Source organism: Phoxinus phoxinus (genome assembly GCF_949152265.1).
Source record: "Phoxinus phoxinus genome assembly, chromosome: 12".
Classification (NCBI taxonomy): domain Eukaryota; kingdom Metazoa; phylum Chordata; class Actinopteri; order Cypriniformes; family Leuciscidae; genus Phoxinus; species Phoxinus phoxinus.
In genome coordinates, this window is record NC_136887.1 from 19,765,483 (window position 1) to 19,791,342 (window position 25,860).

Genomic DNA, 25,860 nt, shown 5'->3' on the forward strand with positions numbered 1-25,860 from the left:
CAACGTCGCATGTTTGTAATGGTTGAATACAGTCGAGGTGGGACAGGTCAAAATCAATTTTAAAGGGATATTTGATGTGTTTATGCTATTAATTTTATGTTACACATTAGTTTACTTAACATATCGAACATTTCTCACAAAAAAAAACAGTATTTGTGTCACTAATGCTTAAAAAAGTAATAACAACTGCATGCATAGTTGACAAATCCCTTTCAAATTAGGACTGTCTGACATTAGTGACATAAGCAGAGCGATTCTTACATTTCAGAGGAGGAGTATTCAGGAGCTTTCATCCTGGTGCCCTCCTTCAGTCGGCAGCAGAATTCCTCATCAATGTGTAAGCCAGGGTAAGGGGAGGCACCTGGGGAGAAGAAAGAGAATAATGGGGTTATCAAGACTTTTCCATGAAATAGAGCTCTGGCCACTTCAAAGGGACTGACAAGAAACTCACTAAACTGTGAAGTGGGTTGGGAGCATATATAGAGAGATCAATGGAAAGACCTCGGCATAATCAGCATCAGTGGGGCTGATGAGGACAGTCAACTAAACTTGGAAACTCCATGCAAAGTTTTCTCCAGAAAAACTAAATTATTAAGACAGCGTGAATTTGCAGACTGTTGAGACTTTGTTGCACAGTGGACACTTGCAAAAACCATGATTCATGGAACAATATTTTCATTTACTTGACTGAAATCCTTTTAATAATATCTGATAACCACTAAAATATGCAGATCATAACAATGAATCTCAGAAAGGGTCAATCTTTCATTAAACTATGATCTAAACCCCCTTATGACATAAATTAGGTAGTCATTAAAAACAAATAAATTAACAGCACTCGAAATATCCTGCAACTTTGTAAATATAGTGCAGTAGATGTGGAGTGCCTAGAAAAACAGGGACAAGAAATTCAAATCCACAACACAAAACATGATAGTGTACTTTGGGTGCGGTGCAAACTTTCCCCCCACGGACACTATCAAGTAGCAATAATAATTTTTCTAAACTTTTCGTGTTAGTCTATTTGACACCAACTTAAGTCAGTGCAGCTCAGTGGTAGTGACAGCTCAGAGTCATCAGTTAAGGTCATATTACTTCAATATCGCTGATAATGTATTATTTATATTCTGTTTTCCTAAATGTTGCTTTATTTCATTGTGCGAAATGACACCCCACTATTTTCCCACAGATTTCATTACAGGGACAGTGTGAATGTAGAGTTGGGGGATTCTTACTGTGGTTTCTGGTTCATTTAATATGCATTTCAAACTTAGAATAAAAGGCAATTGAGCGCAGACAGGTAAACTTATAAAATAAAGTATTTTAAGAAAAGGTAAGAGTTTTAGATAATTATCTTCCAAAATCATGCCACAAAAAATATCATCCCTAACATCATACAACCAACTATATCATATACAACTCATACACACACACACACACACACACACACACGTACATACACACGCACACTTCTAGAAGGATAGTCATTAAAATACATAATTTAGTGCTTAGTATTATGTTTTTTTTAATAATGTTTGACACTATTCCAAAAAAAAGTTATGATGCAAAGAAATATTAACAGCACAATAAACAGCAAATAAGCACAATAATCTGTAATAAAAAAATCAAAATTAAATTAGAAACTAAAGCAATAAAGTAGAAATGTCAATAGTGGTTTTATAGTAGATATATAAATATAATGCATGCGTACATATATGAAAGGTGACATTAAAATAGTTTGCTCAGAGCCTTTAACGACAAAGGGGCCACAGCTACACTGTACAATATGCCATTAAAGGTCATAGTACATTTTTGGATGGGGAGCAGACATTTACAATAAATGCTGCCTGGTAACTGTGGGTTTACATTCCCAGTTGGGAATGAAACCTGATCAAATGGAAGATGATTCCTCTGTTTTACGACCTCTATTTATGATAACAAAAAAACACAGCGTTGAAGTTCACAGATGTTGTTGCACTTGTGGAATGAAAATTGTTTTTTTTTTCCCAAGCTGACAACGCAATCCATTTTGTCCCAAAGGAAAATTTAACAGCAGCTGACAGTTATTGCCCTCTACATCTGGAGGAGGTTGATAGCGCAGGGCACCCTTATGAGCAGCCTAGTTTGTGCCAGGTGTCTTTGATTGAGGACCCTTGAGTTCGTTTTATTTCCATTTGGATGGAGCACAGCATGTGCTGAGTTGCCTTCCTACTCCATGTGTTTAACTTGGTGGGTGCTGAATCCTGTCTGGGCTTTTTGCTTTGGTGTAAAACGCACCGAACTAGTAAAGCAAACAAACAAAGTCTAAGAGACGTCTCTATAGAAGAAAGCAAGGGGGAAAACGGCTTCACTTTGTTTCATGGAAAACATCAGGGTATTCCAAGAACTGAAGGCCTGAATTCATAAAAGCGGTTTCATAATCGAATCTCCCAAAAATATTAAATCAAGATTGTTTGTGATAACAGTCAAAAAGTAAAATAAAAGATTAGAAAGAATTTTAAACTCTTCTTATTGAATAATTTCCTGAACTGTTGCAACAGTGCTGTGTGTGTCTCCAATGAATAGACGAATAAAGAGGATTGTGAGTTATACTCTCTTAGGACAGCAATGGTATTTACCAAGAGAGAAGATCTCCCACATGAGCACTCCAAAAGACCACACGTCACTCTGAGTAGTATAGATCTTGTCAAATATCGCCTCTGGCGCCATCCACTTTAAGGGAAGTCTGGCCTGTGAAAAGATAAGCGGGCCATGTCAGTGCCACTCACACCTGTAAAGGAACCACTCCCAATATTATTTCACATTCAAAAACGTGCAGCTTATAAAACGCTGTCTATTTGATTATACAATCTGTGTGACGTCTTGGCTCAAATTTGACCACAAGAAAAGATCCTTTGACCAGAATAATATTATCAGGGCTTATAAAATGACTAACAGCACGCCAAAGACTCTTGGGATTAACAGAATTATTTTATCCTTTTCCAGATGAACATTCACAGTGTCAGTGTTTTTTGGACTGTTATCATTTGTGTCCATCACGCTAAGTAGATTTTAAACACTGTGTGCATTATACAGACTCACTGCACCATGTATCCATGACTGATATTAAGTAATTGGATAATATTCCCCACTTACATCTCCTTTACGGACATAGTCTGGGTCCTTGTATACATCTCTTGCAAGTCCAAAATCGCAAATCTTCACAACGTTGTTTTCAGACAATAGGATGTTTCGTGCGGCCAGATCGCGGTGAATACACTTGGAGAAATAAAAGAGAGATCCTATTAGATTATGTTCTACATACTTCATCAATCAGTTTATTGTAATAGCAGGATTTAATTATATGTTCTTTAAACTCTCTGTGTCTTGACTAGGTAAAACGGCTGTAGTGAAGATGAGTTTTGTGTCTTATTCGAACCATGTGTGGCATTGTGCTGTCAGATGGAGCACATGATGGAAAGCTGTGATAATGTAAAACACGTGGAACTGCCATCGGGGAAACTCTGACCTGAGGTGAGATTAAACTACATACGCTAAACCGCATCTTTAGTATGTGGCAATTCATCTCATCTGCTGGATGTGTGTGAATGAGATGTTTTGGATCAATAAAGTAATTTGGGTTTTCATTTTCTGTATTTTGAGACAAAACTTTTCAAAGTTGCCAAAATAAGGAGATTGATTATTGCTATAAAACAAAAAGCCAAAGAATTATTTTAAAATGATCTGCCACAACAAAATAAGAAAACAATGATTCATTGCAAAGGTTAGAGCTGCAGAATGAAATCCTGAGTAGTGAAAGCGTGACTTACTTTTCTCGAAGCCAAGAACTCCATGCCTTTAGCCACTTGAAAGCTGTAGCAAATCAAGTCTTCCAATGTAAGCACTTTCTTATACAAATCCTCTTGCTCTGCAAGACAAGGGTAAAAAAGTATTAGCAGCTAAATTAAAACCATTGTTTTGTTATGCAATTTTTGGTATGTAAAAAAGAAATAGAATATCTAAGAATTTATTCTACTACAAATATGTGCTGCATATAAAATTTTGATGTTCTCTTAATCCATTAATAACAGTTTTTTAAAGTCATAATTCTCCTTTTTACTACAGACACATCCGATACGGAGACACAATGAAACATGGCTTCCTTTTTTTAGAACAGTCTGCGACGTGCAGTTTGTCAATGATACTCAAGTAAGCGGCTTGTGGGTGGGTCATCCACCTGAGTAAACAGTTTATCAAACCAGAAATAACCGGCATGGGACAGCACGAGCCAATGTACCCACAGCGGACTAGCTCTGGTCTTGCAGCAGGAAATTAGAAAAAGCTCTGTGCGCAGTAGGTGACAGTGGCTCGTACAAAATATCAGTTGTATTTATGAATCCCTGAGGAAGCCACCTATCAGACTGAGGGGGAAAAAACAATCAGCAGAGCTTTGAGACTTGAGTGGGTGGGGTGGAGGTGAGGCAGGGGTTGAGAGGGAGGAGGGGAGAGGGGAAGGAAGACACTCAGTCGCTACCTTCCTCCTCTTCCTCCGAGTCGCAGTAGCTCTTATCTTCAATGAAGCCGGAGCTGGCTGAACTTCCGGTGCTAGCCACGCTCTCCAACCTGCGCTTGATGAGCTCGCTCAGATCACACCCGGAGCTGGAACGCAAAGCCTTACCGTCCTGAGACTGTGGATGATATCATCACATGCTACGGTCAATATCATGAGTGATCATGTCAAATCACTGCTTAAATGAACAAGAGACATTAATGCTTACCTTGTAAACCACAAAGTCACCCCTCTTACTTCTCAAGTAGTTAGAAAGGTTTCCATACTTGCAGAATTCCACGATTATCATTAGCGGACCTGAGCGTACACCAAAGAGAGATAGAGAGCGAGAGAGGAAAAGTTTAAATTTTGCACAAATTTCTCATGTCGCCAAGGTTGAATTCTCTCTGTCAACTTCCTCTTACCTCCACGCTTTGTGCAGGCTCCTAGCAGATTGACCACATTGAGATGATGACCAATATGGATCAGAATCTTCAGTTCAGACATTAAAGCTCTCCACTCATTATTTGTAGCTCCCGCTGTTGAGTGAAGAAGAAGTTGGAGTAAAGGGTAAGAGGAAAAAACGTAATAATGGAATGTCTTACATGGTCAGAGATGATTTTTGTTTGAAATGTTAGGAAAATGTATAACTATGACGTGGTGATCTCAAGCATGCTGTTGTATTTCTGGTCTCCTGTCGAAAGGCCGACCTTTCAATCACAGTTACTATTGTTTCAAATTAATATTAGATGTTTCATTAATGTTTTGACATAATTGTGGCTTAAAATTGAAAATACTAAAACTATATTTAAGATAAATTATATAATAAAAATAAAATATTATTATAAAAATTATTTAAATAACAAATAAAAAAATCAATGATCTACTATATTATAAATATAATTTATTTAAAATAATTAAATCTATGATCTATTTTTGGATGGGAGTTTGAGCAGCACTTTGATAATCAGGATATACATCAAGTTTACACACAGAAATCATTGGAAAGTATAAAATTAAAGTTCAAAGCCTGTCATTGTGTTTAAAGGAACCTTAAACAGACAACATAATGCACACCATAAACTACAGCGCTCAGTTCAACATCTGGAGACAACATTATTATAAACTGTCTGGGAGAAACAGCACTTTTCCAAGTTCTCAGTAGTTTGTACATCATTCTAGGGAACTATGTGGCCAGGAACATTATCCTGGTGACTTTTTGAGGTCATGGAGTCAGATTGGGAGCCTGTTGTTTTAACATGTCAGGTTTCCTGTGGTTAAGACCCATCAAAGTGACACAAAAGAGATATGTCCATCGTTGTGCAGTAATTCGTACATGATTCATACTAAAGACACCTCACAGAGACTTTTACTGAGAGGAATATTGGCACTGCTTGTTTCAAAGTAGGAGAAGGAATTAACCCAGCATGAAGAGTATTCATGATGTCAAAATGAGGACAGGCCATTTTTTTCCTTTGCATTTTAAAATTGTCAAGTTTTTGGTGATAAAAACATTCAAATAATGAAACCGTGACTGCTTATCTAGCGGGGCCAACATACTCTGCAAATAAAATGTGTGTAGGCAGTAGATTTTATCATTTGAAGGGATTCAAATGAAGGGGAACTGCTTCTTATTAAGAAATGACCTGTGGTGCATAAGGCGACATCAGTCTTGCCTCTCATTCTATGATTGATGCACAGGGAAGATTAATATAATGACATGAGTGGCTATGCGTATCTAAAGAGTCGACAGATTTATCATCATCAAGAACAGACAAAACACCACCACCAGAGCGGCGCTCATCACTCTGCAAGAATGTACCATCACCAAACAAATGCTACAGCCAGTTGACCAGACGGGGAGAGTTTAGACAAATGCAACCTCACAGGAATACAGTCCTGCTAGACCAAAATATTTGTTTTACTTTAATGCATGTCAGTAATTCCGTGTGTTGATTCAATATTGTTACGTTATAGTGGACATTTCTGGAAACTGACAATAAAATAATAACAAACATTAACCAATTACAGAAGGTGAACCGTGTTGGTTCTGGTTCAGAGTGATCTAAGAAACATCTGTTCAGGAGTCATTGCTAAACGCTACGTGAGTATTTGCACATTCAGTTCACTTACGTATGCTTTTGTCCAATGTTTCATATCTGTGGACAATCACATAAATGCAGCATGCAATACCCCATAACAGCTGCCAAAATCTTCATATGAACTCAATCAAAAGATCCACATGGACAGGCTTTTGCTTTCAATCTTTGATTTACATTTGAATTCAATACATGGAATCAATGTATTCAATACTACCATAAAAAGGTTTAGCGTATCTGTCTAAAAGAGCAAATTTGTGATGCGAGAAAACTTACAGGAATGTTGATTACATTTAAGGACTTTATGTTCTTGCATTGCGTTTCTGTTGATCTGATAGAATTATGCAATGGTCTGAAACCACAATTAAAATCTGGGAATTAAAATAAACAGGAAACATAAAAAAATAAAAAACGCAATGGTGGTCTGGTCTATTTAGAAGTCAATAATCGAATAAGTAAATTGTGTAAACGGTTAGATGTTTTTGCTTCCACTGAAACACAAGATGCTCTTTGGATCACTCTCAAATCATGCTGGAGAACATGATCATCAGGTTTTACACAAACTTTTGAAGTTCATGCAGCTTGAGTGCTGCTGTCATTAAGGGTGACATACCAACAAAAAAAAAGAAAGAAAGAAAAAAATTCAACTTAACTTTACACTCATACATAAATTATAGTTTGTTATGACTTTTAGAGCCCACTAAAACATAACATGTTACAGTTACCTTTCAGCATTTTCACAGCCACCGTTTTGCAAGTAGAAATCTTGTCAATGCCAAATGCAGAGGCCTCTACAACTTTTCCAAATGCTCCATGGCCCAAAGTTTTACCTGTCAGAGAGAGAAAGAGAGAGAGAGCGTCTACATGAGCTTGCCGTGTCCTGGGGGCTCATAAATCAGGCAGAATGCCCTGTCAGGAAAGATGTGAGGCTGTAATTAAAACAGCCTGCTGAGGTTGGGACTGCCTGACTGACCCTCCACTGAGAATTCATGGAGCAGTTAAGACTGGACGACAGAAGAGGCTCGCTGATACATAAAGGCATATTTTCTTGGAAAACTTACACGACCCTGATGCCCACCATTCTAACATGATAGGCCAATAAGAGGATTAAGGCAATTCAAAAAAAATTATACGTTTGTCTTTGTAGGTTTGGCTCCTTACATATTTAGTCCGACGGGGGAGAGACTTCAATATTAACTCAATTTCATATATATGCCATCTGTATTGATTTTATACTTTATCACAGCATCTACCTAATTTGTGTCTATTTTTATTTGTTCAAAAGCATTTAAGAGAAACATTTGAGGAAAACAATTAATACTTAAAGCATGATAACTCATGAGCTATAAAAGAATAACCTTCTATTTAGAAAAATAAAACATTTTGGTTAATAAAAGTGAATGAAAGGGATCTTTGAACTCACCAAGTCTGAGGCGGTCTCTAGGGAACTCCCATTTGTTGCTATCATAGGGCAGGCGATCACACTGCTCATCAAGAGGCATCTGGTCAGGATCCATGATGATGGACAGGTACCCTGTCTTTAAATCTGCTGAACTTGGCTGGTGAAATAATTAAATATTTCTTATATCAGAATACTGAAACAAAATATAACTTTTTGGGGGCTTTTGTCATTCTTCCTATGTAGTTGCATGACTGTTTGGGCCATGATTAGATCCTTTCACACAAATTAGATCATTTTGGAGTTTTGATATGTGCTTGTCATAGAGTAACAGAAATAAATCAATTGAGCAGGTAACTGGACATAAGCATTAGTGTGCAGTGAAGCACATTAAATTCCCAGAGTAAACATAATGTTCAAAAGTTTGTAGTCAGCAATATTTATACTTTTAACAAAATAATATTCAAGAATCCTAAAAAAAAATCTATTGTGGTTTCCACAAAATATTAAGCAACACTGCTAATAATAACGTTTCCTGAGCACAGAATCAGCATATTAGAATGATCATGTGACACTGAAGACTGGAGTAACGATGCTAAAAATAAAGCTATGCCATCACAGGAATAAATAACATTTTTAAATATATTTAAACAGAATACCAGTATTTTAATTGTAACACTATTATTATAATATTTCACAATATTTCCGTTTATACTGTTTTTTTTACAGTGTCCTTATTACACGTTATATGTACTGTACTTAATATAGTAATAAAGGTACATTTTGCATAATTACATGCAACTGACCCTAAACCAAACCCTATTCCTAATCCTAACCTTTATAGTAAGTATATGTAGTTAATGAATGCTACTCAGTACACTGTAACAAGGACAGCTTAAATAAAAAGTGTAACCTAAAGGCCTTACTTTTCTTAATTTACGGATAAAGAGAATGAGCATTATCCACAGGAATGTTGCTGCTGCTCCAGTAGACACCAAGATGATCACTTCAATATTTGGTTTACCGTCTTCTCCTGTGTGCAGAAAAAGCATGATTTCAATGAGAACCATCTGTACTATTCATCACAAATCGTTGCCATTTTAAAAAAATATTTCAAATGTTAGTTTTTTTTTTTTTACATATAATCATGTTTTTAACAATATTTCTACATATAATCACATAGTGTACCAAATACAAAACCCCGTTTCGCAAAATTTAAACTGGATTTGCCATGCAGTGCTGCTTTTTTTTGCATTTCCCCTAAATTTGAGTCTGATCAGTTTTTTTGAGTAACGATTTCATTTCCATTTCTAATTTTCTCTGACAAAGTGCGTACACACTACATGAAAGCACACTGCATTGTTTGTTCACTCATTCTCATTTATCATGTACTAACTGTGTAATGTGTGGTTAGACAGTTACTCTGCTCTCCTTGAATGAATGTGTTTGTCTTGGGTTTGTTGGATTTTTCTTGTAAGAGGATATAGATTGTAACATAATTTCACTATTGAGATGTGGGGTGCAGGGACAATAATTATTTTTGAAAGAATCTTCTTAATTTACCATTACACTTTCCTTAACCCAGCCCATGTTTAAAGAGATGTCTCTTTTCGATCATTAATGAATGTCCTCAAAGACTATGTAGAGGTCAACTCCCTTGTGAGAGGACCCTGACTTTAACTCCCAGACCCCCATCAAAAGCTGGAATTTGCATGACATTCCTGTCAGCCTTAGTGTGTCGTTGTCATTTGATAGTTATTCAAAGTCTGGCCAAAAAAAAGACTATTTGTCCTGTTTACATTACTATGAAAACTTGTGAGCAGTGCTTGTGAGATTTTGAATCATCTTTACAATTTCTGACTGGAAGTGAAAGATAGGACAATCTGTACGGCTACTGTGCACAAATTATGCCCTTATAATATAAACGATGAATAAAGAAGACAATAAAGGCATGCGAAGAGTTGGTCCTCATCTAACAACTCACCCACTACAGTAATGACCGCACTGGTTTTTGCTTCCCCTCCAGCATTGCTGGCACGACATTCATAAATGCCCTCATCATCCTTCTTCACCCGCTCAATGATCAGAACGCCATCATCTTTTAGAGTGATTCCTGAAAGCATTATAGATAGATAATTTAAAAACATACACCATACAGAACAGTTCCAGGTCTGATTGGAGGATCACTTATGAATGCACATTAATTTAGTGCTTTCTCACCTGGTCCTTCTGTGACAGGAGTCTTGTCTTTGTACCATGTGATATAGGGTGTTGGCACACCATAAGCCAAGCAGGCCAGTGTCAGGGTGCTGCTGCTGTTCACATCCTGATTGGTCAGATTCTGCATCAGCCAGGGCCCTTGCCTCTCTGTGTCAGACACAACACGCCACACTTCTATATTATTTTTTGATTGTAAATATCAATGTAAGCAATTCATGCATCAGGGTGAATTGCACGAAAACTTCCAAGAGATTTCACCCCAACATTATTGTGGCGTGATTATTCTCATGACACTTTAGCACATTTAACTTTCGCTATCCAAATTATCAGAAAGCAAAAGACTCCCATTCTCATTATTATTGCATAAAATTAATTTAAATATGTGTAAAATATAATACATTGTTTTAATAAATAAATGTAATATTTTAATTGTAAAGTACACAAAGACATAAAGATCTCTTTGGTGCTTGGTAGAACTCACCATCAATAGTTACAACAGATGTCGTATTGACCACTTTGTTGGAGTTCATGTTTAAAGCCTGGCATTCATAACCCAGTGTGTGGTTTCTGGAGACATTGGGCAGCTTGATGGACAAAGATATGGCGTATGGCTCGATCTGAAGAGTGGTTTCGTCTTTGGGCACCATGTGGCCCAGTGGATCATACCAGTTCAACCTATCGTAGAGGTATCTTGTGCCTCTGCAGGTCAATGTAATGTCATCTCCTGCAACAGCTGTAGAGGGCTCAATCTCAAATGGCTGTGGGTGATCTAGTGAAGATAGAAGAAAAGAAGCTGGATGAAAAATATTAAGTGTGTAGCATGTCAGTCAACACGATGCATGTTGTTATGCATAATCTATAAATTGGCAATCAGACAAAGCATGACAAACTCATAAAACATATGGCTCATAAGGGACCTGAAACTACGCTATAGATGCACTGTTGAAAGAGATCGTCATACTCTGGCCCACACTACAAACACAAAGCTGCACACTGCCATGCCAGGAATGTCAAATTTGCAGTTATTTCCTGTTTCATCACTCCTAATTGGAAGCACGTTGTTGGCGAATGGCTGCAGCCATGGCTGACCTGAAGCATTAAGAACCAGGCTAAGGCCAGGCCTCCAGGAAGCCGGCGAAACGCTTGTTTATTCACAGCAATATACGTCCCACCAGAGGAGACAGCTGTTATTACCATTTCATCCCTCTGACCAGCATTCCTGCGCACAATGTCATGTTCACCTCATGCATAGCACAGCATATTCTCTGTTTTTTTTTTGTTCTTTTCTGGAGACCTGCCACTTGACATCAACCATTTTATCTCCTGTCTCCATTTTTATTGCACAGTTCTTATTTTTCACGCTTCCCCAATCTCTGCTGCTGTTCATTCCAGCTCATTTTTTCTCATCATTCTAATCTAAACAGCTTTGAATAGTCTGACAGCCGACACACTCTTCATTACGTAACTTAGTAAATGGGTTTCTCATTTCAGAAACATTTGACCCTGGTCAGCAACATATAAAAGTGATTCATTATAAAACAGAGATTGGTATTCCAGTACCATAGTCCATTCCAGAGTATGTGAGATGAGCGGAAACAGAACAAGGACGGAGTTGCATGTTTTTGCTTAGAGGAGCTTTTTTTTCACCAAAACTCGCTCCAATACTGCTTCAACATTGAACAAAAAGACAGTAATTCTAGACTTTTAGCAATTGGACTAAAATAAAGATGGCATTTGTGAAATGCAAAATGGCCCACTTACCATCCACATAGAAAGGGATTCTCATGGTCCGATTCCCAAGTTCATTCCTTGCTGTACAGAAGTAGATCCCTGACACATTAGCTGTTTTCACCAGCAGGGTGCTTATAGTCTAAGGGAGTGGACAAAGATCATTAGGAATGTAAATCAGTCATTTGAGACACTAACAAAATATTCTTCTAACAAGAATAACACAATATCATGTAACTCAGTAGTACTGACAAGCTATGACATTAAACTGAGAAATGTATTTCCTATAAGCAGGAGGGTCATAGGGCTAATTTACAACTGGACCTTTTTACACTCCTCAGCCTCACACATTGAGTAGGCTACATCTGCCGTTTTGAGGACAAATGCAGTACTGAGAGTACAGAAGGTGTGCCTGTGTGCCATGTCCTTTCCTGATGCACATTAAAAATGCCAGGCTTAATATTGTCAATATTCAAGTGGAACTCATTAATAGCCTATGTAGACATAATAATAATGCCGATTTTTGGCAAAAGACCAGATTCCAGAGCTCTGTTTTCAGTTTCAAACGACATCTGTTTTCCTGGCCGTCACATCAAAGGTATGAAACACTCTGGGTGTATTTCTGGAGCAATATATCCATTTTTCAGTTTACTTCCTGGGGTTCACAGACTGTTTATAAGAGTTATTTGAAACTTAAGCACATTGGCTCTGAACAACATTCTGAACAACGTATTTATTTATTTTTTCCTGTATAGTTTGTAAAGAAAGACAGAACAGTCATAATTAACACAAAATAATTTTTATAAGGTTAGGATTTCTTTTGTACACAACACATTACCCTGCAGGACAGACAGAAATGAGGTGTGGAGCTTGGTTAATGTAAATCTGTAGACTTGTTGTAGTGCAATGGCATGTCGTTGTTTAGTCTTACATGGAGCTAATTTTTATTGGCACATTGCACTAAAATATACCTGAGAAACTGGGCATGTTTCCACTCTATTTACATTACATATCCAGTTTACCTAGGCACTGAAATAGTGCTCTGCGGTATTTAAACTGATCTGCATACTTTCCAATGCAGACACACTATTCTATGTTATTAATCTCATTACAGAACGCACATTATTCACACAATGTTTTGGATAAACTTACTAAAAACCTTCCTGCTTTGTCGACCCTTTCTCATTTCGTGGTTACAAGGCCTTCTTCACAGAGCAGGGAAATTTATATGAGATGACAGAAAGGAATTCACTCTAAACAAATCCCACCCTTTTAAAGGCCTTGTTATCACTGACTGCTGTGCTTCACCCCTGAAAGCATCATCTATTTGTCACAAGAGACTGTAAATGGAGCAAACGTAAAAATTTACACCTATTCCATAGTGAGAACGAAACCCCTTGCACAAGGGAGGAGGGCAGGCATGATTGGTTTCAAATGACATTCCTACTGTGAGAATGTTCTGTCCCATAAATCTCGCTGTAAGGAAATATATCTAAAGCACCAGACTAGCTTTTATTTTTTGTAGTGACTAAAAATCATTCATAGCTTATAGCTGATGGTTTGCATTTAGAAATTGCTTGACCTCCATGTACAGTAACACCGAAGAGTAGAGGAATGCTACAAATGAAAACCTGTGCTTCATTAAGTTTTGGGTGAGTGGTTTTGGTAATAAGGCCTCCTGGAATGTTTTTCATAATGTCTGCAGTGTTCACTGTTGGCAGCACAAGCAAAGGATGACAAAGTGACAGACATACAAGCTCTGACTAAGCAAACAACTAGTGACACTGTAGCAGTCTGGATTAATCCCTGATGATACGGTCAAATTAAAACAGGGCCTTGGTGAACTATATTGTGGTCCTTAGCTCTTAGTGGTTTTTCCCACACGTTTATGTGATGTCAACACATTCGAGGGACCACAATGACTGCCCTGTACATATCTAGTATTTAAAGTCATCTCATGTATTTGAAAACAGGCCTGAAACAATCAACATTCAGTGCATGAACAGTCCTGGGAGAAAGTTCTGTTTATGAGGACTTTACTGGCTTCAGTGCGCGCAGTAAGATGGTCTGATATATCAGTATAAATTCAGTCCTGAGGCACCACTCAAAGCAGCAGCTGCTCTGTTTACTGGCCTCTGTTCTATACTGAAGGTGACTGAAGCGTGGCATAATTTACAGCAGAGCTAAATGAGCCTCAGCCATTAGTTCTATTAGGGGAGAACACACACATGGTCACACGCACACTGATTGTCATTCCTCACAAATCTATTAGTACTTCGGTCAAAAACACTACTGAGGCAGATTGCACTGTCTGGAAACCATGCAGTGTTGCTTTTTTGTGGTTTTTATTATATTGAGAGATCTTTTCTCAAAATGATTTCTAAATGGGCAATTTGGTGATGTGAATGTTCAATAGACTTTATGAGGTTTAAATGGAAGACAGATGTATGCTGTACATAAGATTTTGATCGTTCCCTTTCACTTCTAAATCAGCATTTTTGCAAGAGCATAAAGTATAAGCGGCAGTATTTAAAGGTCTATTATTTTGGTCCAAAATTAAGCTGACATAGTCATTAATCTGTATTAGCAACCCAATGTCAGCATTATGTAAAACCTTTGGTTATAAGAGTTTAAGTTCCAATTAACTATTCCATTTACATTCAGATTGCACCTTTAACTAACAAATTTTTTTTTTTTTTTTAAAGGTAGACTTTTTAAAGGTAATATTTTTTGTGTTGGCAATATGGCAGTCATTTGGACAGTATGACAGTATACTGACACCTAGGGATGTGGCTGTAGTAGTTTCCGGTTACCGATTCCACTGCACAAATGCAGCATTCCCAGTTAACCACTCTGAGCGCAGTGACAGAAGTTGTTTTACCATAAAATGAGTAACATTTTGTCTGGTCATGTCATCTCAACATGACAGCTGCAATGACACGACCACTCCATGTAAAATAAAACATATTTTCTTAATAATCTACTGAATCTCATGAAATCTCATGCGAGTGGACATGTTTTAACATATTTTTCAAAAATATTACTAATTTCTTTATATATAAATCTTAATTAATGAGGGAAAATACTGAATGCATCTTTAAGGGCAAAAACCTTTTACTAATAAATGACAAAATTGCACATAATACCTACCCTGATTTTACTTTTTAATACTCCAACCTTGGTGTTGATATCCTTAATCAGATTATGAGGATAATGGGTGTGTGATTCAATGGCGTCGTCAACAGAAAGAGGATCAGTGTAAAGTCTGCACCTATCAGACAAAAAAACAACAACATATATTTAGATAAATCATAATTGTTGTGAACCAGCAGTTGTAATAAGGAATGATAGTTCTGATAAGTTTACGTCAGAAACTGCTCTGGAGTTTGCAGAGGAAGTTTTTGCCTTTTGACATCCAAGCAGGATGTACTTGTACACAAGGAAATACCAAGGCGTACGGCCATGGAATTGCAGTGAAGGCCCTCTACTTTTAGTGAGAAACAGCAAATTAACTCTTTTATGTTTATCTTTTGCCACTGACCGTAAGGTTTCGTGGACCCTGATGAATGTGTGTTTCTTTTAGCTGCATTTGAGGACCATGTATCAAGTCATGTGTTTTATGTCTTGAAGCCACAGGAGACCAAAGACCTGTTTTGCATCAATCTGAGTGGAGGAACAATCGGATTAATGAGAGTCGAGGTCGGAGAGGAAACCGCAGCGTGACAGGAAGGGCTGAGTCATGCGTCACCGTTCAAAGGAAACACCCCCTCTCTCTGGACGGCTGAGATAAGGCTGATCCCAGACCGCCGCGGTCAACAAGGGTAACTGATAACTTCTCACCTTCATGAGTGCAGTAATGCGATCTCAAACGATGGACCCTTCCAACAAAACACTGATTTATGGACACTTAATGTCCATGTACACAAATTAACGAAATTATGATCATATAGGGATTTGCTCCCACAACTCCCAAATCTTGCAGTGTGAACATAGCCACTTTTTTTTCTTTTGGTCACTGCTCAAGAAATTAATTCATTTTACTATGTTAAAATAAAAGAGGAATGGGTTTGTCTGTTCATCCAACTAGGGCATTGCAATTACCCTCTAATGTACCTCGCTCATTAGCTGTTGAAAATCAGGTCTCCTCACCATCTATATTATGAACTGTTGTGTTTACTGCCATCACTGATTATATTTAAAACAGCCAAAGTGGTATTTTGGCATTGTGGTACAAAGCCTGAAGTATTTTTGTCGCAAATTTGGCAGTAAACTTGACAAATAATTACTCTTAATTACAAGAAACTCTTGTCATGAGTCATGACACATCAACTTTAAGAGACATCCGTAGCATTCATAAAGGTTCACTAAAAGACTGGCATTTACACTGGGATACTCTTGCTTTCAACACAATGCAAGCTTGGGGAATGAGACCAATAAATTGTCCTCACATTTACAGAGCCAGTGTCTGCAAAATGTAGCTCTGGGGCTATTTTTCACCAATAAGCATACTTTATTTTGGACCAATGTCAAGGAAACGGATGCAGTTCATTTGAATAATGAAAGCTGTGGGTAAAGGCCAACATTCATCATTGATGTTAACACCAAGAGAAGAGATATGCTATGCAGGAGGGTGACGACTGTTTATGGAACCACAAACCAAAATTTGTGGAAATAACAAGAAAAAAAAAATCTTTGACGTGATGAAATGTGACCTGAAGTTATACAATCTTTTATTAATTACTAATCAGAAGACCTGTTGATTCAAAGCAAATCTGAATATGTGTATTTTTTTGGTGTATTATTGACTTACTCTGTAAGATCAGGGTTGGGGTCACACGGCTGCCAAAACCAGGTAATGTTTGGCATGGGAATCCCAAATGCAGTGCAGGTGAGCTTGTGCCTCAGGCCATATCTGTAAGTTTGGGGGCCTACTGGAGCCACATCCTCCTCGTAGATCTTTGGCTTCACTGTGTGCATATTGACAGAACATTAGTCATTTAAATGGTCAGTCTTAGAAAAGAATACAGATCATTTGCAGATCCCAGGCTAACATTAAAAAACGTTCACCTCATAACTCCAATACGTAAGAATGTTAAAGTTTATGTAAACTTCAATAAGAAAGGTCTATATTGCCTTTATAGACCTCACTGAAGTGTATCTGTGCTTATGAAGGAGAAAAACAGCATGTTTTAAGATTTAGCATCAGGCGGATTTCTGCATTTGATGAATGATGCCTAAAATAGTTTCTTAATTGCAACCAGAAATCTCCGTTGTTTTTGACCTTGGTTTTGCTTTTGGGTCTGTGATGATGTCATATACTTCAGTTCAGGTTGAGGGCAGAGAAGCATTGAAATAAATATTTTATATTAGGGTAGAAGAGGTAATTATACTTGTGTACAGGTACATTGTGGAATGGAAGGTTTCCAAAAATTCAGGTTGAATCTGGGAAGTACATGACTAAAATTTCAGCTCTGACAGCACATTTCACAGTTCTTGCCAGAGAAGAACATATCAATTCCTCTGCTTTCTTAGATTTTTTTTCTTTGTGAGTTTAAAAAAAAACATTGTGAGTTTAAAAAAAAACAGTCAGTAATTTGGCTTCACTCACAGGTAAAAAACAAAAAGCTATTTGATTCTTTCATTTCTAGATCGATTCCCCAATTAATCAAATAATAAGATTTTATTCAAACAATGTAGACTTGATATAAAAGTATGCATATAAAATAAATCGATATAAAAGTATAAAATGTGTGCACATATTTCAATATATAGGTTTAAAGTATAAATGACAATATAAAGTGCAGATAAAAAACAAATCACAGTTTAAAAGCAGCAAAACCGTTTCAATAGTCAAAGTATAAATAATATTAAAGACAAAACCACAAATGAATTGCTGACAGCTAAGTTTTCAATAATCTCATTAAGTTTGCTGTTCATATAAACAGTACAGAAATGTGTCTGTTGGCTATTTTTATTAGCATTTTTATGTTTATTTGTGGCAGCCCTATTTGGTTCGATATTGTTTGAAGTATAGAAAACCATCAGATGCTCATAATCATGTGCAGTTCATACTGGTTGTCTGTGCATTACCTCTGACTTCCAGCTTGTAGCTGAGATTTCTGTAGAGACCCTTTTCCTGGTTTGACAGTGCGATAGTGAAGATCCCAGCATCCTTCTGCCTCACTTGTTTTATGGTGAGGTTGAAGCCCACAGTCTCATAACATGTGAAATTTTCTGAAACAGCAACTCCATCTTTGTACCTATACAAATTGGCAGCAGAAAAAATAACAACTCACCAATACAATAATTGTACAATTAATACATTTAGTTGGTTACTACACATTATATTCTTTTTATGGCTTTTGAGTCACGTCTCTTATTTTTCAAATGCAAAGCATGAATTTACCACAACACTCTGTCGGGTGCAGGCAGGGCATTGACCCGTGGCTCAAACTGCACCTTTCTACCCTCTATAGCAGAAATGAATTTGCGTTTATTGTGGGTCACATTGAGGAATGGATGTTCTGTAAGACAAACATACAAAAAAAAATCCAATAAATGAATTCAAACTGTTCTACAAAAGCATGAATGTGTTAAGATAGTGGCACAACATCACATCCTCACCGTATACAGTAACTTTAGTTGAAACATGGCGCCTTTTCTCTTCATTTGATGCTATGCACATATATGTGCCCTTGTACTCCATTGTAACATTAGGCACAATTAATGCTTTAGTCATTACGATGATTTGGCCAGGTGGGTCCCTTGTTATTTTCATTTGGTGAGTGCGATTGATCTAAAAACACAGACGGGAAGTTCAAAGGTTGTCAAGCCAAGATTTACATAACACTAGTTTAAACCAGGTAGTTGATCTGAATGTGTAGAGTATTAAGCAAATACCGCGAGTCTTTAGATAAAACTCAAGCATTTTTAGCAGGGCTCCTAATAACTCACACGACTCTGATGAAACTGCCACTCAAATTCAATTCTGCCATTGTAAGTGGTCTCTGCAGAGCAGTTGAGGACCAGGGTGTCACCAACTAGTACTTTTGGTCGTTCTGGTTCGATGCCAACGTTTCTCAGCTCCGATGCTAGGCACAGAGAACAGGACATGAATCTAGGTTATGTCATGAAAAAAGCTTTTGTAATTTTCAATGACAGATTTTCAAAAAGTAATTGCGTAACTGGGATTTTCTCTTTAGCTACCTTTGAGCAATGCATTTTAGCAATTAAAATGACTCACTTTGCCTTATGAGGATGTAGAGCGATGAAAATTGTGTGTCATTCACTCTGGTCACACATGCAATCAGATGGTAGCTGTCATAAGGTCTCAAGGGGATGGTGAAACCTATCTTTGGATCCCAAAGATCCTCCACCTTACTTTTTATATGATCTTCCATGGGATTCATCTAGAGAGCAAGAGGAGAGGGTTAATTTAACAAGCTATCTTTAAAAACAAGTAAATGTTTTTTCTGTGAAGAAGGAAACAAATTTTGTGAAGCTTTTACAGCACACAATTAGTAGCCCATCCATTAATGAGTAAAACAGGGCTAAGTTTGTCAGTGAGGAACTGATCATAGTTAAGTTGTATACCCCATTTTACTTCTTTTGTTTGTTCGTGGTCCAAGTGCCCTGCTAGGAAAGAAGGGAAGGAAGGAAACAGGAAGGACGAATACCACAGATCTTCCAATGGCAGGAAGGTCACATGACTATCTGTGCCATCTGGCTTAGAAGTAGGACTGTGAGAAATAACCATAGACCCACTACATGACCACTATGAAAAAAAAAACACTACTGTTGAAGTTCGCTGCCAATGCTGTTTGAAGGACAGAATCTGCTGCTTCCGTGACTTATGTAAGAGGCTGCTTGCTTGTATCCTTAAAAAAAGATCTGGTGGTGTTCCATCAGATATAACGTAGAAAAATAAAATGAAATAAAATAAAAGACAAACTTTAGCTATTTAGTCTTTTTTACTTAGCTGTGAACATAAAAAATGTGTTTTATTTATATCCTGAGTTTCTATTCTGAGTGAAAAACAACAGTCAAACACGAACTTCCTGTTCTTACAGGAAGCAGACAGAGAGACTCCTCAGGCCTCCTTGAGCTTCCCTGAGTCTAAGGCACACTGTCTCTATCTATATATGCATGCTAAGGGCTTAAATGGGTGTGAGAAATTCAAAAACGCCCATGGACCAATGCATTCTTCAATGTCAGATCATACAAAACATCCTCTATTTTTCATGTCAAGGCTTTTGAGGTATGGAAAAACAAGTAAAACATTCACCTCCACCACATGCAGTGGTAAATTATGTGTGAATATATTTACATTCAGTGGCACTAGCATAAAATACTCACAGTCTCAAGGAGAACACGTTGGTTTGGGGACGTTGTTCTGCAGGGGACCACAAAAAAGGGTTCGTTCCGAGATGCAAAAAGCGTGTTTGGTGAACTGAAAGCCTCCACAAATGGATGATTGGGATCTGTGATTAAAAATGAAGCATTAAATCAGTAAGCACAAAATAATAACACTTTGCTTCACACAAAGCTAATTTACCAAATACAATGTACTCATGAGCTTTATGATTTTGAATGCCTTTTTAAAAAAGCATTTCATATTTTATCAATGAATTCTTGGACTTTAAATATCCCAGATAAAGTCAGATAATTTTTCTTTTTCAACAGCAAGCTGCCACACAGACTGCTGGATAAAGAAACCGCTTGGCTGGAGGGGATGTTACTGTACAGCTATGCTGTGAGATTGGCGTGATCAAATAAACAAGATCTTGTGTGTGCTGACGTAATAAAATATGTTTTTTTGTTTTTTTTAAATAAACTTATCTCACATAAACAGTGGAATCACATAGTGAGATGAACCAGGGGACTATCATGTACTAAATTGGCAATATATTCAGCAGGCTGAAGTGGAAGAGGTCTGCTAAACAAAACAGTTGGTAAGCCAGAGACTTGGTGAGCTTTGTTGTAATTTTCACAGCTAAAGTTATCTCAGCTCTTTTTGGAAATACACTACCATTCAAAAGTTTAGGGTCAATAAGACTTTTAAATATTTTTGAAAGAAGTCTTATGCTCACCAAGGCTGAATTTATTTGACCAACAAAATACAGTAAATATATTATTATTATTGTATTACAAAATAAAATAACTTATTTTCAATTGTAATATATTTCAAAATGTAATTTATTCCTGTGATGGCAATGCTGAATTTTCAGCAGCCATTACTCCATTCGTCAGTGTCACGATCCTTCAGAAATCAACATTTCTTCTTATTATTAACGTTGAAATCAGTTGTGCTGCTTTATATTTTTGTGGAAACCATGAATAATTTTTTTTCAGGAATCTTTGATAAACAGAAAGTTCAACAGAACAGCATTCATTTGAAAAACTATTGAACCGTAGTGTATATTTTTGAGGCACGTTCATAAAACTCTGCTATTGCACTTGCTTAAAATGTTAACAACCTAAACACAGGAAGACTCTAAGCAGGATATAATATAAAGGCTTCCTTTTTGTGTCACTGATTTTCTATTTCCTAGTCTTATGACAGTTTGGTTCTGTCTAGCAGATACAGTCCAGTTCTCAGTGATTCACTCCTTCTAAGTGAGTGCAGTCATAGCTGAATAGTTACTAGCTCCACTGCCCGGCTAACAGGTTTATGGCTTTGTTGTAGTTTCAGTGAGGTCTGGGGCCACTCATTACTTAAATTCCTTTTTAATATAATGCTTTTCTAATGGCTTGGAGTCTTTCCAGGTCGTGTTTCACACAGAAGACATCGAATTTCTCTTCTGGCAAATTGGAAGCAAAGTGCCAAGTTTCTTGGTTCATCCAGTAGGGATCATTCTATTTGTAACCAAAATAAGTAATGTACATGAGTATTATGCCAAATAAATACCTCTTTGGTCTGTTTATCCAAAGACAAGCTTTGTTTTATGAAACCGTTTTACTACAATCTCTTGGTCTATAATAAGAAAAAAAGTATTCTTAATCTTACCTTTAACAAAAACATATGTGGACACCTCATGACCGCTGGACTTTTGATAACTGCATGTGTAGAAGCCAGTATCGGTGTGCCTCAGGTTGTGTATGACCAGCTTGCTGCAGTGCTTGTGCATTCTCTCCTCACAAGACTCAATGAGTACTGATGACACATTTCTGTTAGCCAGCCTCCAGTGCAGCGAAGTTGATCCTCTAATGTACACCACACCATAGAAACAAAACATCACCAAAAATAAGTACAATTTCATAGGCAAGCAGGCTTATGACAAATTAAATAATCACTGCGTAGAGTGTCTGCTGCTATTACTTTGGATTTTTAGCTATTCATGACAAAACTTAAAAACAAAATCAGGAAAATTACACCACAAATGATATACAAACACATCCTGCAGCCTCTTTCAGTTTACTGTGAAATTACTAACATAATCCTAACAGTAATTCAACTCCATCCATTACAGATGTTTTTTTACTGGCATCCTGAGCATAACTTTAGAATTATGCATAAGGAGGGTTTATACCCAAGAAAGTAAGTATCCTCCATCAACTGATGCTTCTGCAGTTCCTGATTACATCTGTCTTAAAAGTTTCAAGAGTTCTTTCTGAATGATTGAAAATGACTCTTGTCTGACGCATATCAGATTCCTTGTACATATTCCCAGGTTCATTTCAGTTTTAAACATTCAGTTAGTGTCCAACTTTCACATGGGAACAGGTATTTATTGGAAGAAGTGTCCAAATGGCATGTTTCAAACAGTGCTTGTTTTTAAAAGGGCACATTAAAAGGATCCCAGTGGAGAATCCGAGATATCTCACATACCACCACTGTTGCTTCTAGACTGATGGGTCATGCAACTTCACTCTTAAATCTGTCCAGAGCCAAAGACAGTATCAGCTTTTTGCTCACATGACCTTGTAGGGAAGCATTAGTGTTGTCAAAAATATCGATATTTCGATAAATATCGATACTGAAATATCTGAACGGTACCAATATTAATTTCCCGAAGTATCGATACTAGCCGAGCGGTCACTTTCACTTCTCTCCAAAGGCGCGTTGACAAACACCACACGTGACGCACTCGTCTCATACCCCTTTTCCACCAAGGCAGAGCTGGTGCTGGTTCGGAGCCAGAGCCTAGTTTCAAATCGGTTCTTTGTTTTTCCACCGCCAAAGCACCAGCTCCGAACCAGTAAAAGTGGTTCTTAAGTAGCACCAAATCATTGCAGGGTCTAGAACGGAGCCAAGTAAGAACCGCTTGCGTCAGGGGCTGGGGGCGGGGTTACCGTGACCAACAAGACGAATAGAAACTTGTGACCGCCATTTTTAAATAGCAGCTAGTCGAGCTAATAGCAGCTCGATTATAATATCCGTCTATGTAATTTACGGCGAGCTGCACGAACGCGTTGGATTCCGATGTATTTTTGCAATCCCATGAGGATCCATAGTATTGCAACGTCCTTTATTGTTGATGGCTTGTTCGAGATGCATCGGAGCGGCGCAGACCGATCAGAGCTCCGGGAGTATTTGGAGAGCATACGACTCCTTGTGCTTTTGATCGCTTTCGCAGTGCTTTAATGTCACGCAGCGATCGGTCTGCGAGAAGCCGAACCATCTCGAACAAGCCTGGTGTGTTTTTGTTTGGCGCTGCCGCGCTAGCGTTGCTGGGCAACATGAGATGTATACACAGTGACGTAAGATCTGGCTCTGTTTTGGCTCTCTAGCCTGTGGAAAGGCAAACCGGTTCTTAGAAGAACCGTCAGTAGAACCAACTCCGAACCGGCTCTAGCTCTAGCTCTGAACCAGCACCTGGTTCTTGTTGGTGGAAAAGGGGTTTCGCTCTGGTTAAATAGCAAAAGTGAAGTGAATGGAAAGATGGCGAGGGCGGCGCCCCCGCGACCGGCTTTGGTTGATTGATAAAGAACACCGCGAGCGGGCATGTCGGAGTCGGAGAATAGCGTGGACACGCGCTACACACCGCGAGCGGGTATGTCAGAGAATAGCGCAGACACGCGCTACACACCGCGAGCGGGCATGTCGGAGAATAGCGCGGACACGCGCTTCACACTGCGAGCGGGTATGTCAGAGAATAGCGCAGACACGCGCTTCAAACTGCGAGCGGACTGCGGGCACCCAAAATATTGTTTGACAATCAATAATCCCTCACATCACTCATCTCAGCATCAGGGGTGTTTGTTGTTTGGACAGACCTTTCCCCACTGCTAAAAAAATCCTAAAGGAATCACTGTAACTCTGAATCACTTTTAACTTTTCTGAAACATAAACCTAGATGGCCTAGTATTGTTGTTGAAATGAGTCTGTGTTGTCTCGTTTTTTCACCGTAATTCTTAAAGTTAACATAATCTGACTGAGGAATCAGTAAATATTTTAACTGTGGTCAAATGTAAATTAACTTGTGCCTATTTAACTTTATTCAGAAAATTATTATTTAATTCTGCAATTTGCCTTCATTAGCGATTATCATCAATTTGATTACACAGATATTAATTAAACTAAACAGCTAGACAATGGCATCTCTAAATTCAATAATGAAATGCCTTTAACTGAAAATTTAATGTTTAATCTTATTATTATACATTACTGACACTCTATCCTCCAATTTGATACTGTTAAGTGTTTTTTTGTTACAGTAGGCTATATTTTAATCTTTGATAACAGTAGGTTATACAAATACAACGGGTCAGGTTAGCCCTGGTCCAATTAAAAAATATTAACAAGAACTCAGGACATTTTTGTTCATGTAAAATATACCTCATTGTCATGTTCTAGACTTGTTATATTTAGCTTTAAAAAAAAAATATCCCCTTAATATAGTGGCAGTTTTTCTCTTTGTGGTATCGAAAATGGTATCGAATATCGATATTTTTCAAGGTATCGTATCGAAGTTAGAAATTCTAGTATCGTGACAACACTAGGAAGCATTACATTAGTTAAGCTTCTTCGGGGTCAGCATTCCTGGCATGACTGTAATAGCATGAAATGCTCTCTTAAAGTCTAAACGATGTGTATGTTTCACAAGCCCCCATTCACTTTTCTTTCTGCAACAATTGGATATGATGGCTTTTTTGGGCCCATACTGCTTTTCTTTGAGGCCTCTCATCCCATGTTAAAGCAAAAGCAAATTCTGAGTTTAGTTTTGAAGAGTTATGGTGTGAGATTAGTGTATTTGGACACATATCAGCTCCCGCTTAAGTTCTTATAAAGGAATAGTTCACCCAAAAATGAAAATTCTGTCAACATTTATTTACTCTCATGTCATTCCAAACCTGTATGACTTACTTTATTCTGTACAAATATATATTATGAGAAATGTCTGCGTGGAATATTTCCAGTGTTTGGTTACCACTGTTCTTCAAAATATCTTCTTTTAGGTTTCACATAAGAAAGAAAGTTTGGAACGACATGAAGGTTAGCAAATTATGACAGATTGTCTCTTTTTGGGTGAACAGCATGTTGTGATTTGGATACTGGGCCCCAGTATGTGATTTTGGTGCTGACCAGGTTTCTTAACTAAATGAAACATCAAAACTTTCCCGATCAGTTTCACTAAAAAGACCATGACGGTTTTCGTCAGTTCTTCTGCAAAAAATGAAACGTGTTGCTCCGGTTGCATTTCGCTACACTTTTCAAGTTACACATCCACAACAGGCACTTAAAGTAATATCATATTTTTTCTCCATTGCAGAAGTGTAATGTCCAGTGACTGGCACTACATTGTATGAAATGAAATGAACATACCCCCTAAATTAAACCCTACCCTAAACCTAACTGACAATGTGAGCTAAAGCAAATGTGAGATAAAAATGTATTTACTGAAGGAACCATGTCATTTTAGCTTTCTTCTATGAGGCTTTGAACT

General features: G+C 37.7%; 1 protein-coding gene across 2 annotated transcripts in view; it reads right to left on the reverse strand.

Annotated features, from left to right (window-relative positions):
• kdrl (kinase insert domain receptor like) overlaps window positions 1–25,860 on the reverse strand; it is a 47,621-nt gene that overhangs the window by 8,410 nt on the left and 13,351 nt on the right. For both annotated transcript variants that reach the window (XM_079630329.1, XM_079630328.1), the window contains exons 3-25: window positions 21,981–22,177; window positions 20,330–20,454; window positions 19,218–19,383; window positions 18,929–19,065; window positions 18,599–18,770; window positions 18,381–18,498; window positions 18,065–18,234; window positions 16,785–16,941; window positions 15,125–15,245; window positions 12,008–12,116; window positions 10,728–11,015; window positions 10,247–10,393; window positions 10,011–10,139; window positions 8,953–9,059; window positions 8,051–8,186; window positions 7,353–7,457; window positions 4,954–5,067; window positions 4,758–4,846; window positions 4,514–4,667; window positions 3,810–3,907; window positions 3,136–3,258; window positions 2,619–2,730; window positions 262–361 (exon numbers count right to left, since the gene is read on the reverse strand). In XM_079630329.1, coding sequence (XP_079486455.1) covers window positions 262–361; window positions 2,619–2,730; window positions 3,136–3,258; window positions 3,810–3,907; window positions 4,514–4,667; window positions 4,758–4,846; window positions 4,954–5,067; window positions 7,353–7,457; window positions 8,051–8,186; window positions 8,953–9,059; window positions 10,011–10,139; window positions 10,247–10,393; window positions 10,728–11,015; window positions 12,008–12,116; window positions 15,125–15,245; window positions 16,785–16,941; window positions 18,065–18,234; window positions 18,381–18,498; window positions 18,599–18,770; window positions 18,929–19,065; window positions 19,218–19,383; window positions 20,330–20,454; window positions 21,981–22,101 — 3,098 coding nt within the window. In that variant the 5' untranslated portion in view covers window positions 22,102–22,177. The remainder of the gene's footprint in view (window positions 1–261; window positions 362–2,618; window positions 2,731–3,135; window positions 3,259–3,809; window positions 3,908–4,513; window positions 4,668–4,757; window positions 4,847–4,953; window positions 5,068–7,352; window positions 7,458–8,050; window positions 8,187–8,952; window positions 9,060–10,010; window positions 10,140–10,246; window positions 10,394–10,727; window positions 11,016–12,007; window positions 12,117–15,124; window positions 15,246–16,784; window positions 16,942–18,064; window positions 18,235–18,380; window positions 18,499–18,598; window positions 18,771–18,928; window positions 19,066–19,217; window positions 19,384–20,329; window positions 20,455–21,980; window positions 22,178–25,860) is intronic.